The 17,570-nt window shown below is 38.4% G+C and overlaps 1 protein-coding gene and 2 long non-coding RNA genes across 8 annotated transcripts in view; 2 read left to right on the top strand and 1 right to left on the bottom strand.

Moving 5' to 3' along the window:
* marchf1 (membrane-associated ring finger (C3HC4) 1) overlaps positions 1–17,570 on the bottom strand; it is a 37,961-nt gene that overhangs the window by 13,303 nt on the left and 7,088 nt on the right. For 4 of the 6 annotated variants that reach the window (XM_067585005.1, XM_067585009.1, XM_067585003.1 and 1 more), the window contains 3 exons: positions 14,668–14,823; positions 6,786–6,968; positions 3,711–4,110 (listed from right to left, as the gene is read on the bottom strand). In XM_067585005.1, coding sequence (XP_067441106.1) covers positions 3,711–3,797 — 87 coding nt within the window. In that variant the 5' untranslated portion in view covers positions 3,798–4,110; positions 6,786–6,968; positions 14,668–14,823. Of the gene's footprint in view, positions 1–953; positions 1,291–3,710; positions 4,114–6,785; positions 6,969–14,667; positions 14,824–17,570 lie in introns of those variants that run through there. The other 2 variants (XM_067585006.1, XM_067585008.1) reach the window with 2 other exon arrangements.
* LOC137179927 (uncharacterized) lies at positions 939–10,612 on the top strand. The gene is made up of 3 exons (XR_010927893.1): positions 939–1,021; positions 6,851–6,962; positions 10,146–10,612. It is a non-coding gene; the product is annotated as an uncharacterized lncRNA (long non-coding RNA).
* LOC137179926 (uncharacterized) lies at positions 14,686–15,254 on the top strand. Its single transcript, XR_010927892.1, has 2 exons — positions 14,686–14,805; positions 14,907–15,254. It is a non-coding gene; the product is annotated as an uncharacterized lncRNA (long non-coding RNA).

Raw genomic sequence — 17,570 nt, forward strand, 5'->3', positions numbered from 1 at the left:
AGTCTTTGTGCTAAGCTAGGCTAACCACATCTGGAACAATCTGAACACACAGAGATTTGAGTGATATCAATCTAGCTTTCAGTAAGAAGGCTAGCAATCTTATTTCATAGTCATAGTCTGTATTTAGCACAATAAGTTGTACTAGTGATGTCTGTATATATCTATAGTGGCGTCGAATAATTTAAACTGTTGCTAATGGGACAACGTAACAAGATACTCTGGACGCTCTGATTATCTTTCACTGCCATACCAGACAACAACATACAAAAATGGATTTGGTTCAGATCTAACATGAGGAAATATGCAAAAACATGGACAGGAGGAGTAAAGAAGAAACATTAATTTCACTATTTTGCAACCAAGAGTCTAGCAGCATCAGGAGGACGGGGTTAATAAACAGGGCAGACTGACTCAATGTACAACATGAAAGTGCTATATTAGTTTCTGAACTGAAAAATCTGTACAATAGCAGCATCTGCTCCGATTTTACAACCTATTGGCTCACACCAAATAAACATAAACTGTAAATGTTTCAAAAAGAGCAAATATTCTACTTCCTTATATGTATGAGCCAGTTTTTAATTTCATGCTTCAAGTCAAAAAACCAGTCAGACAAGTGAGTCAACGATTCAGTTGTGTGTACTTAGAGGAAAAGCAGACACAGCACATACAGTAGACCAAGTTCCTGTATGTGTTTTCATTTCATCCCCTCCATGTGCATGAAGAACTTCTACCTAAAGTAAGTTACTTTTAGTATCCTGACAGGACACAGGTTACAGCAAAACACTTGCAGCTGCCAACTTCTAACTGCCTTTAAAGAACAGTCAAAGCAAAAGGTTAAACACAAGCCTAAAACACAAGCATAGTAACCAAAAACACACAGTTCCTTCCTGCTGGAAGCACTAATAACCAGTGAAGTGTTGTTCCAGAGCTAACATCCTGCTGTCACTTACCTGAGCGCCTGCTCCTCTGCCGACACTCTGATGACTCTGATGCACAGCAGAGACTTTGGTGAGTCTATGTGTGGACATGTGCATGTTTCGGTAGAGGAGATTAAGTGATGTAGCATGGACTGAGGGCTATATTTTGGTTCTGTACTCTGGCTCCAGATCAAAAACACCTAGAGCCACATTTAGACAACCAACCATGAAGCTGCAGCTGCACTGTTTATAGTTGGTCATGACATGTTTTACAGAATCTCAGCTTTAAAAGGACCAAAACACCTGGTTTCAAATCCAAAATATTTCTTTATAGCATGAAATATTTGTGATTCAATAAGCTACAATCAATTAAAAATAGGACTGTGTTGTTGTGGTTTGATCTGATTGACAGTAGCGTCTCCATGGCAACATAAGCAGAGCCAACAACTGTCATCAGATTGTGATTCATGTATTGTTCAATTCAGAAACCTCTCATGTAATGAAATAACCAGTATTGCTCTAGATTGTGGCAGATAAATTTATCTTCACTCATTGTCAGAATTTGATTAATAGGTGATAAATAAACACTTTGTGATTTGTGAACAGCTGTCTGTAGATGCCAGACAAGACTTTTGCTGTAAATATCGGTTTCAATCATGAAACTTTAGCTTATGCAGCTAAATTTCTAAATATTGAGTAGAGCTTCAACAACTTTGATATGTAGTTCAAATAGATTTTTAAATATCATCATATCTATCATAGCTCTTCAGCTATAAATCATGTCAACTTTATGTTTTTGCTGACCATTTTCGGTACAGTTTTGGATTTTTTTTTTCCATTTCTGTACAGTTACGAGGATCCACTCTTGCAACATGAGCAGTGATACTGATTTGAAAAGTCACTTTAATGCACTTTAATACCTCATAGCGATAATGTTTGAGAGTTAATTCAGACTTGATGTTCACTGTGATGGATTACACAAATCAAGCAAGTTTCAAAAGCCTGCTATTTTTATATCATACAGATATAAATAGAAACCAACAGATGCCTGGAAAATATGTCAAATTTTCTGTAGGTTTTGTTATAAAGTGATTTGTAGAAAATGGGAAATGTGCTCGGGTCGGGTCGGTGAGGGTTGATTAGATATGTACAGTATGTAACTTGGTTGTGATTGGCCAGCAAACTCAGTCCCAGAACACACATGCTCTCATGCGCACCCCAAATGACACAGAGAGGGCTGGTAAAAATGGATTTTTTGATGGTCCAGCAGCCCACTGGGATTTGCCCAATGGGTATGCCCAATGGCCAGTACACCACTGCCTGTAAATGGACTGCAAATGGACTGCATTTATATAGCGCCTTTCTAGTCTTCAGACCACTCAAAGCGCTTTACACTACATGTCAACATTCACCCATTCACACACACATTCATACACTGATGGCAGAGGCTGCAATGCAAGGTGCAAACCTGCTCATCAGGACATTCACACTCATACACCAATGACACAGTCTTTGGGAGCAATTTGGGGCTCAGTATCTTGACCGAGGACACTTCAACATGCAGACTGGAGGTGCACACTAATGTTTAGAAATGAAAACAAATATGGCCTATGCTCTGATGTTATCAGTTCGGACAGAGTTGGGAAAAATGCTTTTTAAATAGGCTAGTTGTTCCATCTGACCATTGTACAGAAAGAACTGGTGATTTCAATCAATCAAGTACTCCACAGATTTAGCATTACACCTAACTGTCAGACACTTAACTGTCATGATTATATTCTTTTAATGAAAATTGATGTGCCAGAACCACAGAGATATCGTCTTTTTAATTCCACTAATTCTTCTTCCTCGGCGCCTACGTTACCCACAATGCAACTCAATTCAATTCACTTGACTGTAAAGATTTGGGTGTGTTATGCTAGCAGTGGCTAATGTAGCCTCGAGCCGCTAGCCTCAAGCAGTGATGAGAAGTAACTCCAAGCCCCCAGACTTTTTTAAATTTTCAAACCTGTAGTCTTCAGACTAAACTGACGTGACTTAAGTGACATCACTTGAGGCAGCTACCTTTACTACATTTTTTCACATAAGCAGTAATAGTCCCAAAGACCTATAAACAGACTTTGATGAGTAAAATTGGTTCCCCTTTAAAGGATCTGGATATAACACTCTTAGTTAATGTTTTTGCTTATAATTTACTGCTTTTACTTTATTTGGATAGCTTTAAAAACTCTGACACTTCATTATGTCATGCGACTTGATGCCAGACTCTACAGATAATGCAATTATAAACATCACACGCACCCTGTGATGTTTTTAGTTGCCCTGGTAGCCTACTAGTTAAGGCGCATGCCACGTAACTGTGACGTCTACAGTTAAATTCTGGCAGCGGACCTTTGATCCTATTTAATAAAAAAATATTTTAGAAAATAATAATAAAATAAAAACATCAAACCCCAAGTGAGGGAGTGGTGATAAAAGGCTGCTGAGTACATCTATACTGTATGTGTGACTAACTGAGTGAGTTGAAAAGACTGGAGGCTGACACACACACACACACACACACGCACACAAAACCTCCACTACAGTCATCACGATCAACGTTCAAGGGCCAATCAGAATATGTCTACCCTCGGACAACACAAATAACTTCTCTGGAATCTTAAATCTTTCTTATATGACCAACTTAAAACTATTTCTTACTTCAACCATCAAAAAAGAAGATAAAAAACCTTAAGAGCTGTCACCGACACTTCAGAGGATGAAGACAGAGTCGAGGGGTCAGAAACTCACCTCGTTCTTGTCTTTGGAGCGAGGAGCACTCTTGCCGTTGCTGGCTGTCTCCCTGGCCGGAACCACAGTTATCTGTTGTATTGGCATGCTGCTGTTTCCAGGCAACGCTCCAGTGTTACTCCCACAGCATTCCCAGCACGCCGCGTCTCTGAACCACGTCCCTGCGTGTGATCCGCTGTCCCATCTGTGAGAAAAGGGAACGGAGCTCTGGAATCACTCTCCTTTATCAGCCCAATCCGGATCATCAAGGAGAGCCGAGATGGAACAGGATCGGGTCACCGTGGCAACAGCTAGACAGCTCTGGAGATGGTGGGGTGTGAGGTCGTCATGACGACTAGGAAACTACTGAACAGTGCTCACCGCCTCCTCCCCCGCCCCCTCTTCTTCCTCCCCTGGCCTCCTGCTGAGAGAGAGAGAGAGACGAGAGAGGAAGAGTTTCGATGAAGCTGAGCAGTAAACAAGGAGGCGGGCGAAATGTGTGTTGTAGTGATGTGTGTGTTTATGTGTGTGTGTGTGTGTGTGTGTTTCAAAGGGGGGCGGAGCCAGGATTTTGTCGTGCTTACTGGGTAATAAGCATACGGTCCACGAGGATTAGGGCTTAGACTAACCTCAATCTCCTCCTCTGACCAGTGGTGCTGTTAATAAGCTTATACAACTTGTGCACATGGACAGCATGCACGCGCTAACACACACACACACACACACACACACACACACACACACACACACACACACACACACACACACACACACACACACATGCACACTGTTCAGGGACTCCCGGATGACTAACAATGTGTTGATAGATACTATCAATTCTTGCATGAAAGGCACTTTACTTGTCTGACACACCATGAAGTGAAAAACCTGCACAAGTGTGTGTGTGTGTGTCTGTGTGTGTATGTGTGTGTGTGGTGAAGGTGTAATCCTATTTCAAATTGTCTCAGGTCATGAGGATTATGATTGATATAACTGGAAAATGGGTGACTTCAAGTGATCACTAAAGACCAGCGGCTGACTGAGGTGAAGAGGCAAATAACTCAAGTGGAAAATTGAATAAAATTTCTCCAAAAATGTTTTGGTTTACAAAAAGTAATTCATTCCCACTGCAGCTGGAATCTTAAACTGGAAATGTTGGTCATGTTCATTATTATTTTTCTGGATTGCACTCCGCATATCAGTGATCCTTGTTTGGCAGTACATGTTATTCAAATCTTGTTGATTTTTTGGCTTTTTCACTTCAAAGGTGTGGTGTGAAAAGTCAGATTCCAGACCTTTGAATCCTTGTCCATGACTCAGATTTTTCCAGTGATTCATATAAATCTGATGTTGTGCCCGCTGACGGCTGTTCCCTTGTTTGGAAAAACAACCGAGCCAATCAGAGCTTTGTCAGTAGGAATAAAATTGCAACAGAAAAAAACGCCATAAAAATGAACAAGCGTAGATAAGATGGACTCAGCTGTACAGATTTTTGTAAGTCAACATACAGAAATAACAATTTATATTAGCACATTTTCACATTTGTTCAAATAAGGAAAAACTCCCCAAAAAGCTTTAACGGCGAAAAAAAAAAGGAAGAAATCTCAACAAGATCAACAGAGAAGGGATCCCTCTACTAGGATGGACAGACATGCAGTAGATGTTGTGTGTGCAGCAACAGCATTGAAAAACAGGATGTCTCAAGATTTACACATCCCCTCTCAAGTCCAAGAAAGAGAAGTCTAAACCTGGTTTTAGTTTTTGACACTTTAAAACTTTGCAGTTTTATATATTTAAAATGTGTCAACATTTATCATCAGTGTCAAAAAGAGATTTACAAAAATATTCTGTATGATTTTACTATTAGTAGTATTATCATAGAAGTTAACTATATTATCCAAAACAATGTATTTGTAGGCTTCAAGACTTCAAGTTTGTCTTTTTACAATGAAAAGATCAAAATAGTAAGTGGCACTTTACTGTAATTAAAGCTACTTTTAATCTTTTCTCTACTTTGATGGACACTACCTGTGTTTTGGTTGAACTGAATTCACTGTGACCGTCTGTCTCCACTCTGCCTGATTGTTTTTTGCCTCCCTAGACTGAACAGCTTGGTCAATAATGTTGACCTTGTTGACTTTCAAGATCACTGAGCCGTGGACCTTCTCAAATATATACCTCATATATATTTATTTCCTCATATCTTTGCAGGATTTAGATAATGAGCTGTACATTTGCATAAGGAACATTCAAGAACTTGTTTGCAACAGCAGAAGCAGCAGCAGCAGCCCTGTTTTCACCAAAATGAGTTGTGGTCAAATAAGTGTCCCACATATGTATGGCCACCCACATCCTTTTCACACATTCATAAGCACACATACTGTACACTCAGCTTGTTGCAATACCATTAAGTACATTATAAATGGTGAAGTGTGATTGCTCTTATTTTATGATCTCTAATCTTAAAAAATAACTGATTTACTTACATGTATGTGTATACTGAAAATGAGTGTGTGTGTGTGTGCGTGTGTGTGTGCATGTGGGGAGTGGGGTGGTTGGCAGACAAAATGATTTGTTCCATTTGAACAGGAAAGCAACCACAACAAAAGTTTCTTGCTAAAAGAAAACCAGAAAACCACTTGAGCTTTATCCTCTACAGTGACTTAGTTTCAGTTTCAGTGCCGCGGCCAACTGCAATCTCATGCACTCCTACCATCTAGAGCACCTGAGAGCACCTCATAAATCCTACAATTAACACATTCATACATTTCACACGGGGGCATTTGAACTGCTAAACACACACAGACACAGACACACATAGAGGCACGGGGCCCATTAATAATTAGGGTTAATATGATCTCGCTTGAACTTGAGAGGGGATGTGTAAGTTAGCTCTTCACAGTTCTTGTTCGCGTGTGTGACAGAGAAAGAGAGAGAGAGAGAGAGAGAGAGAAAGAGAGAGAGAGAGAGAGAGGTGTGTGTGTGTAGTGTCATAAAGCAGCTGTGTGATGGTCAAAATCTAAATGCTGCTGTTACACACTCTGGGGTAAGTGCTAATCCTAATTTTTTAAATTTTTTGTGTGTGATGGGAGTCACCTTTGTTGGGAAGCAGGTGACAAAATGTTCACTGTCAACACACACAGAGCTGTTGGCGGGCGTAGATGGCATCTCCATTCACTGAGCTGGAGGTGTTGACGATCATGTTCTCTCTCCTGGTTTTTGCCCTCTTCACACTTACCGGGATGATCAATGAGGGATGTGCACACTCCAATGGTACGACTGCAAACACACACATATACACAAATGTCTGAGACGTTATCCATTTACTCCATTTATAATTTTTTATTTATTTATCACTTTTTATTTATCTCTTATTTAAACAAAATACACAGTATACTTTTCATTTATGATATCTCTGGATTTTCAGGCAGGTTTTTTGCAACACTGTAGTACTACCAGGGTTAGTACCAAATTATTACACTAAAATGGGTGCAAAAATAACAGAAAAATCTTATAATTGTACACTCAGTTTATTATGTATGAGCTAAAATGAATGCTTCAATAAATTCTGCCTCCATGAAAATTGCAATATCCAATTTTGAAACTGTTTCAGAGAGGTGTCGATTCAACTTTGTGGTCATTTTGGAGGCTCTAGTTTGAATTTAGCACAATATAATTCTACAGCCTCCAAAACATCCAAGATGAATATATATACTGGATATGTTTTGTTTGCTTTGGGTGCAAAAAAGAAACAATCTGAAATATCCAGGAATGTGGAATTAAAGCAAAATTTCTTTGACACAAAGTCATGATCATTCTTTTTAAATATTGGCCTAAAATTTTTATAGAACATTGTGGAGGCCCTTTCGTCTTTCTGTGTAACTTAATGATACTTTTCGTTTTCTGTTTTTATCTATCAGTCATGTGTAATATTATCTTTGCTATAATTTTGCTGTTCTACATCCTAACTAGACGTCCACCTTCATAATTTAATTCCTTTGCGTCTAATGCTGCTGTTTATTTCTTTTATTTCCTAATGGCACTCTGTGTCTTGTAAGTGCATTTTATGTATCTTTCATCAGGAGAGCTATTTGTGCTTCTGCCTTGCAATATTAAATTATATTATTGCTATTAGATTGTACATGTGTTTATGCTGGTGTTGCTATATTTTAACTATACACACACTGCATCTGATTCTTACAACTCTTTTTAGAGGTTTTAGAGGTTGATTTTTGACCTTTGGAATAGCGGTCTGACAAGATAATCTTAACTCAAAGGTCCATGTGTTAAACCACATTTCATGTTCCTCTTCAGCAAATGGAAATGTCTCATTATGCAGTTAAAAGCTTCAGATTGAGATGATTACATTGATTTTTAAGACTAATATGATATATATGTATGTACAGTAGCAGTCAAAAGTTTGGACACACTTTGTCATTCAAGGGGATGTTGTGTCTAAACTTTTGACTGCTTCTGTAAAGCCCCTTTCACACATGCATTTCAACCCTGAAGTTCTCCATGTATGTGTGAATTCAAATGTCCGAATCAGTCGGACCAGACATTAAATGGACTTAACTCTACCGAGTACAAAGTCTGTGTAATGTCTGATTGAGCCCATGTGTGAATATAGCAGGTCATTTTAGAGAATTCACAGCGAGTGAATGGTCGTGTTGATGTTGTTTCTATCATGTGGCTGGTGCTTAAAAGCTTAAAAACGCAGAATTACAACTGCAGCGTACTTTTTGCGTCATGTCCTGCCTCCTGCATGCTCCGACCGGGTGTATCGAAAGCCAAAAGGGGTCACAATTCATCTCAATTTCCCCAGCGTTTATAAACACCACCGGGCATTTAAAACGTGTGATGATAATGATCTCTAACCTGTGGTTTTCACAGCCAGTGCATCTGAACTGCAATCACCCAATCAGTAAAGAAGAAAGGCAGGCCACACTAACCAAGCATTGATCTCCTTTGCTGTTTGTTTGCGTAGCCTAAAGAAAATCCCAAGAAGGCTATGCACTTCGGTGTTATGTTTATTTATTTATTTTTATTATTATTAATTTATTTATATATATGATTGTATGCTCAAATATATGAAGTAGAGAGTAGTTATATCAGCTGTTTAATAGGTAAAGGCTGTTCATTCGTGCTTCATGACTGGGATAAGCCAGCTCGCCTGTTGTTACTGTAACAGGACCACTTACTGTATATAATGGTATATATTCCCTTGTAAAACACTATGACCATTTAGATCATGAAATTAAGTTACACATCTTTTCTATTGTAAGGAATCCATCTCGTTTTGATATACCTGTGTAGATATTGATGTTATAGTGTTATTGATATTGTAAAAGGTACACAGTTAATTTATTGTGTGTGTGCGTGTGTGTTGTCCTAGTCATTATAGGTGCAAGAAATGACATTCAGTCACACTGGATGTCAGCAAACAACTATTTGCTATGTAAAGATATAGTGGAGTCATGGTGACCTGAGCAGTGAATGAAATCACACTCCCTCTGTGTGTGTTGTAATCCGAGCTTCTCTATTGTTTGTTTTGGTAGCCAGTCCGGCCGTGTGTGCACGTTAGTGCATGTGAGTCCTTCAATGTCCTCCACGTCCATTTCCAAGATGGCAGCCGCATAACAAACTATCTCAAATTACAGTTAAACAGTAGACTAAGATATGTTTCTGAAAGCATTTGAGGCGAGAAATAGACGATGCACTAACAGAATCTCGATTCATATTTGAGTTTGATCTGACTTTCGTAAGCTGTCGGTTCCACTTTCTTTTTTTTCTCCAAATTTACTGAGTAAATGAAACACAAAATTTTTTGGTTGTGAAAACCACAGGGCGAAGATCATTATCAAAGGCCACCAGGTGTTTATAAACACTGGGGAAACTGAGACGAATTGTGACCCTTCTGGCTTTCGATACAGGCGCCATCCCTGGCCTACATTAAACAGTATTTCAGTAGGTGAGAAGGCGTCTCATACAGACAATCTTGTGTTGTGGGCTACATGTGTGAAAGGGCAACTCCGGAGTTCATATTAGAAAACAGCATTAGTGTATATACACTGAGGGTGTTGTTTTGTTACTATTGAGGTTTCTGTTTTTATTGTTTATTAAATGTTGAGGTTGAGTGTTGTCTAAGTATTTACTGTATTTGTGTTGTGTCTTTGTTTCGAGGTGGAGTTGGGGAGGTAGAGATGCAGATAGATCCTCATGTATTTAATATGAAACGATAATAAAACATGACTTAATCATTATTCTATATAGTAATTATTTTTTACATCACATTTTTATTTCTGATTTTTTTTCTATTTTCTATTTTTTTATTTTAACTACAGCTTAAAAACAGCGCCAAAAAGTGCTTATCATGTTGATCAGTAATTTAACATCTTGTACATGGAGGCAGAAACCCAAAGGAAGTAACAGCTTTTATTGATTCTTCTTCTTAAGAAAATGCACAACCACAGTGTGAGGAGCTGATCGTCTGACTCCAGAAAGGAGGTTCATAACCAAGACTGAAAAACCTCTTCGGACCACATGAGACTTCCTGTTCAGGGCTTTAAGAGGAGCGTGTCAGCCAAAGCCTTGGAAACTGTGTGTGTATATGTGTGTTATCAGTTACCAGAACAAAGTCTAACTGCTGACTGGACATGTGTATGTGTGTGTGTACTTTGTTCTAGGATATACCATTCTTTGTCTCCAGGATGAGGCACAGAGGAGTGGCCTAGATGGTACACTGTAAAAAAAAAAAAAAAAAAATTAAATAAATAAATAAATTACCACCTGCTTCAACAAACTGTGAGGAGACCGTATCTAACGCCTGCTTTCTTTCCTCTTTGAGAGTGTGTATGTGTGTGAAGACAAGTCCTTTCATTTTGATCTTGAGATCTGAAAATACCTGCTGTGACTCTCCTTCTGGTAAGTCTCTGTTTTAACAAAATCTCGGTTCGACTAGTCTTCTTCTTCTTCTTTCTTTTTTTTTTTTTTTTTTTACACATTCCTTGTAGTGCTGTTTGATATTTCTCAACAAGAAATGTGTGTCAAACAAAGGTCAGCTCTGACTGAAATCTGTAGCTCCGGAGAGGTTTTTCAAAATCTAGGTCAACAAAAGGTGTGCGAGAAGAATTTTTGAGTGAGCTCTCGAATTATTCTGCAGGAATGAGACGTCTGAATGAATCACTCTTGTCAGGGATCACAGGGTGAAGCTTGTGTGAATGAACAGATCTCCGGCAGCAAGAAAAATGTGTGAATCACAGGCCATCTGTGTTTGTCCATTATGATTCCATCAGCCTCTCAAAGATTATATAAAACTACATGGTGCAACATAAATGATACCTTTAAATGTATTATTTCAAACAGACATGAAAATGAGTAGAAGGATCATAGTGTAGCTCCTGACCTTCTTTTGCTGCAGTTCTGCATATTTTCATCGGATTTGCTCATGAAAAATTTACGCCGAAAGCAAAAATTTGGTTAAAGTTGACAGCCAAAGTATTTAGGTTAAAGTTAAGTTTGGGCTTTAGAGGAAAGATCTGATCATAAAACTGAAAACTGCTGAAAATGAAAAATTTATTCACTAAAGAAAACTTCTCTGAGTTCGCTGAAAGTTCCCAAAACTTCAATATCTTTACTTTCTTCTTTGATTTTCCTCACTGACTGCTTTATTCATGTGAGTCCTGCCTCCTGTTTCACCCAGTCACCAATATTATGGCAGTATAGTACTTTTTTTGAACTTTGTAATACATAAATGCAGCAGCTGATACTACTGTATACGACTTTTACAGGGGGCTGAACGTGTACACTCTCACCTACAGATAGTTATATTAAAAGTCATGTGAACTGGACAGATTATTCAAATGTTTCAGGCTGAAAGTGAACTTGAAATACAAGATTCTGCAATACAATGTGCTACAGTATAAAGCTCAGTCCAGACCAGGAAAAAAACTCAGTAGATACAAATAATACTCAACAGATACAAACCAGACTTTTAAAATGAGAGCACTGTACGTAGTCTGAGGAGAGTGACTCATTATACAGTTTACCATCAGCTGACAGACGTCATGGTAACACAGTTAGAAGGCCCTCTGGTGGAAGCAGCTCAAACTGCACCCTGTACTACTTTTTCTGTATGTGATGCATAAACACTACTGTAGCTTCTGAGCTGGAAAATACACTTTATTGTAGTGTATAGATCATGTGCATGATGGACTGTAGATGAGCCCACTCCTAATTTCATCCATATGATGCATGTATAGCAAGACTGTAGGGCTGCAACTAATCATTATTTTCATTATCGTAACTTATGGAAGCCCTGAGAGGCAAATGAGAAAAAAACATTCTGGTGATCCATTTCCTAAGTCTGACCTAAACTGTTTTCTCTCCTGTGTTTCTGACTTAAAAACAGGTGAAAAAAAGGTTTTGCCAGGATAATCTTTCTAAATTCCTTAATTTTTTTCTATCTATGAAAAATGAAAGCCCTATGATCTCTATCCCACTGTATATGAATACAATCAAATAGATATCCAATCTGCTTCCTTGAAAAGACTGCATAAGCTACTCGGGTTACCCTGATTGGCTGATCAGTCAGTTGTCAGTAACTGTGAAGGATATGTAATATGTAATGTATATGTACAGGATATCAGCTTGTTAGTCCACAAACAAGTAATGAATGTAGTTTGCTACAATTTAGTTAATTTTAGTGTTTCAAAAACATCCACAGCTACTGCGACAATTTATCCATCACCTGCTAGCACGGATTAGCCAATGTTAATCTCCCATAGCAACAGATCACACTAGTCCCATGAATTTGTTTACAGTCAAAAGTTTCATGTATTTGGATACTAACTTGACAACTCTTTCAATGTACAGAGGGTCATGCCACCTAAACATACTGAGAGTTGGCTGTGCTCAGAGCGGGTGCACTAATACATCTATAACAAATCAAATGATACATCTGAAGCTGAAAAAAACACAACACTCCTGACATTAACATTCAACAATAAGCTTTTTTCTGACTGAATTAACATCATTATACTAAGTCTTTGAGGACTGGACATTTTATATTATTTACAATGAAATGGTCTAAGCAAAGAAGCACATTTTCAGTGTCTCAGTCTGAAAGAATCGAATAGCATCTTTATTGGTAGCATAAGACGACCTTCTTCTGTGTGAATTGGTTGTTAGAAAGCCTCATTTACAGAAGTATCAGCCTTCTGGTAGACAGTTGTAGCAAGTCTCCAGTGGTGTTGCAGCAAACACATGCAAATTAGTTTTGTGGCAAAGTTCTGTTAGCATTCTGGCTAACACTTGTAGCAATGTACGCTAAAAAGCGTTGCATCTGTGGTTTCAATTGTTTGCTGACAGTTTGCAACACAACTGTGTTTGTGGTATTTTTTTCTTCCATTTCTCTGGCAAACACTTGTTTCAACATTCAGGTTAACAAAAAACAAATACAATGCCGCACACATGCTTGATATTGTACTTGCCATGGGTGCTATTAATTCTGGAGCAGTCAATAGATAATGTATTTGGGATATGTTAATCTTCTCTAAAATCAGCTATGAGGATGCTGGTAACCAGAGACCTTGTGGCAGAAACCAGTGGGTGGTGCACGCGTAAAAACCGAACTGAGTGGAAACATTTCTCTATCAAAGAAATGTCTTTGTTGCAAAATTTATTTACATACCGACGACAGGGGTCTTTTAGTCTTTAACTTAGTGCCTGACTGACATTACCAACATGGAACCGACTTGTCATTAAACAGACTTTGGTTTAATTATGTAATATCTTGTCTATAAGAGATTGCATACAGTTAAATTAGTCAGGGTGTGTAAATGTCTGATTATGTCCCCCAAAAATATAGATACAACTGGAAACTTGTCATGTCCTCATCTGATCAAGTTCAGGTACTACCAACAATGAAGCCTTCAGGTGTGCTTGGACCCTTGAGACTGTATTTTATCAAGAGAAAGAAAGATTAATTTAAATGAAACGACTCTACTCCGATATGCAATAATCTTAAATATTATAGCAAACAAAGGGAAGGGGAAAATCCTCTACTTAAAGTGAGAAGCATAGTTATTATGTATTGAGAGGGTGAGCTAAAATTGGGTGTTTTTAATGCACTGCATGTTGTACAATCATTACTGTGTTTCACCTAGAAGTATTCAGGCGGCAACAACACTTTCTTATTTTAAGTTCAGCTCACTGCTCCAGTATGCTTGGATAGCTTGGGTCATACTTTATAACACTTTACCTACCTTTCACCTGTTTTCACAGATGAAGAAAAAGTAACTTAGAATACACTGTATATACTGTGGTACTGTATATATGATTAAAAATTTAAGTACAAATAAGACTTTTTACACAAATCACAAGCTGCTGTTGTAAACCTATTTTGGATTGCATTTGTCTCTGTAGATTTTAAGGATCAACAAATATTAAGTCACATTAAGACAGAGAAGATTAAAAAATGTCAATTTGCTTATGCTGGAACCTCATGTGCACATTTTGGCAATATGCAATGAGCTTATTAAATGTCTGTAAGACACATGTGTGAAAAAAGATCTTTACTCTTTTTAAGTCATAAATCTGGGAGATGATACAGGTGATACATGGTATAAAGTCACCCTAGTTATTAAAAACATACCAGTGTATGTCCAAGCATGAGTGAACTGAAGCCTACTGTTGCAGATGAGAGCATCTAACAGACTATGTTGGGTGTGATGTTTAAATTTAGCAAAACAAATACCACTTTTAAACATATAAGATGTCACATCTGCATAAAAATGTATCACACACTAAAGTTGTCCTACAGTATCTCTTGGAGGCCGGTGTGAAATACAACATAAGGATGAAGTGAAATGGAAGAGTGGAAAGTAGAAGATGAGGATGAGATTTCCTATTTGGTCAGTTTCTGTGTCATGATTATGTTCTGCAGTCTTTGTGTGAGGATGTTTGATAACATAATTGCCTGCTTTGTGTCGTGTAGCTGTGTAGATGGAACTGCCGTTTTCTGGCTTCGAGTTGACCTTCATCATTGTTGCCTTCGTCATCTTCTCCCTCTTCAGCTTGGCCTCAGTCTGTATCCAACCAAACGAAGACCAGCCAGGTACAAAACTCTCCTTTGCTGTCAGACACACACACACACACACACACACACAGACAAATGTCAACTTTTTAACGCTGCATATATGTTGTGATCTCTTTCAGAGAAAGGCGTCCGTGAAGCAAAGAAGTCACGCACATTTTACAGGAAGCAGAGAGTGATCACCAAGCAAGCTGGACAGAAGCCAATAAGTAAAAGATAGAAATCTCTCATTTGATGCTGTGAAGTTCACACAAATGAAACGACTAAAAATAAAATGAAAACTTTACTTCCCATTTAGTTAGTTTTTAATTAGAGAAGTCATTAAGACAAAAGGTGTTGAGACAAAATCCATAACTCTGAATTTTATCAATAAAATCAAGGCAACAATAAACTCACTGCCCCATGAATGAGACAGACTGAGTTTAATGATGTTCACAATGTTATGTATTAATAAATACACAGTTATTTCATTAATTGTTGTGTTACCTGAATTTGTTTTATAAAGTACGTAATGTCATTTGGTTTTGGGCCGATCAGTAAATGAAAAAGTTAGTTAAAAAAGGAGGTAAAAAACTCAAAATTTTTCAAATTTTCAAATTGTGTATGTATACATACATGCATGCAAATCCTGCCTCTGTTGCTGGTCCTAGATCTGATCTTTGCCATCTATAAAATAAAGAATTTGATTGTTGGATCACATTAGGGTGTTTTTCAGAAAGGAATTAGATCAAAAAAGTACAATTCTCTATCCACTTAATGTTTTTGTTAAAACAACAGACATTTGGAAAATGATTATATGTTGCATGAACATGTTGGCTTTCTAATCTGGTCTACATGACCCCCAGATACTTTAAAATGTTTTCTATAATCAAACCAAGCGGGTAGTTCCGGGTCCGAAAAGTGAAGTCAATGCGAAAGTGCCTTAAACCTGCATTCTCTCTAATAGCCATCAGGGGGCGACTCCACTGGCTCCAAAAAGAAGTCAGATTGTATGGAAGTCTATGAGAAAATGACCCCACTTCTCACTTGATTTATTACCTCAGTAAACACTTTCCTAATAAGTTTATGTTCTCAATCACTAGTTTCAAGTCTTCTTCAATACAATACGGTGTTCATTTTGTAAATTATGGTCCCACTACGTTGTGATTGACAAGTCGCTACCACTGCGAAAATTTTGGTTAGGTAACGTAAACATACTGTAACCCCAGATTCAGACTATAGGCATAGCTGTAGCCTTCGTTATTTCAGTGTGTTATCGGTTCACGAAAGTTAATTGTAACATTTTGGTTGCCTAAAAGAGTCTTGTTCAGTGTGTATTTGTACTAAAAAACCCTATAAGGAGTCACATGTTTTTTTCAGTAAGTACATTTTGTTTTAATGGTTTTAGGCCTGTTTTTCGCCAGTGAAAATTTGCATTAGCATTATCACAGTTAACCATAGACTGTAAATGCACTGTGCTGACCAAGCTAGCAGCTAATGTTAGGGTCAGCTCCACCCTCTCATCCAAATATGGATACTTCCGGCTCCAAAAATCCAAGGTGGCGACGATCAAAATGCCAAACTTGAGGTTACAAAATGCAAACCGATGGGTGACGTCATGGTGGCTACATCGATTATTTTTATACAGTCTATGATTCAAAGCTATGCACTTGTTCTTGTTACGTAAATGTAGTGTTCACTCTTTGGCCCCAACTGCAGTTTTCACAGAGAATCACATCCACTCTGCATGAATTTCTGAATTTCTGAGAGGGACCTTGAAACACAGAGCCCAAGTTAAATGAGACAAAAGTGAAACATTAGCAGAAAGTTGATGCATTTCTCTGTGTACTTTTTGTATCTTTATCCACTGCTGCGTGTGCCCAAGAACCAGAACGACACATACTGCACTTTAAAAACTGAAAAGTCTAACCACGGCACGGTCGCTGGGTTTGTGTGTCCAGAGAAGCCGCCATGTCTGGGTTAGGATTTAACAAACCAAGTGACTTTTGGCCCCTGCAGCCCTTGTGGGGTGACATCCTGGGGGGGTTAAAGGCTGCTCCCTGTTGAGTTTGCCCCTTGACCCCTGAGCCCTCCGTCACTCCTCCACAGTCAGCCGTCTAGTTGCCGACACGGAGGGGAGGAGGCGCTCCAGAATAAAGACGGAGAGGTTAATCAACTGTTGTAAGATTCTATCTTTTTCTTCACAGAACTGCAGGAGAAAAAGAAAAAACGCTCATTTGTGTTGTGACTCAGGTTGTGTGATGTGTCCTGATGGGTTATACTGTGTGTGTGTTTGTGTGTATTGGGTGTGCACTGCTGTTCATGTGTATATGCATCCATTGGAATCTGGATTGGGCAATTGGAGATAAAGGGTCTTAAGAGTAATTAAGCTCTGGCTGGCTGCAGACCCTCATTAACACTGACGACCTTATGGCATGACAACAGACTCACTATCACTCTAACGATGGACAACAAACTGACCCATCATAGCACAATCAACACTCGTACACACACTCACGGACACTTGACGACACCCCAGAAAATTCAGACAACACGGCACATTTAATTTCTCCGACTCATTCTCAAACAGAGACTCTCCTCTGCTTCCACTTACATGAGTATTCATTTAAAAGACGGGTGACAAATGAAAGGGAAAACTGAGATAAACAAGTAGAGAAACATAATTCAGTCAGATTTTCATGATATGTTATGTTTGGTTTGGTGCCGAGCAAGCTTGACACAGAGCCTGAAATAAACAACACTTTATGAATATAAGCACATATTAAACGAAAACTCAAAGCTCACAT

Source organism: Thunnus thynnus, chromosome 3, assembly GCF_963924715.1.
Source record: "Thunnus thynnus chromosome 3, fThuThy2.1, whole genome shotgun sequence".
In the NCBI taxonomy this organism is placed as follows: Eukaryota; Metazoa; Chordata; class Actinopteri; order Scombriformes; family Scombridae; genus Thunnus; species Thunnus thynnus.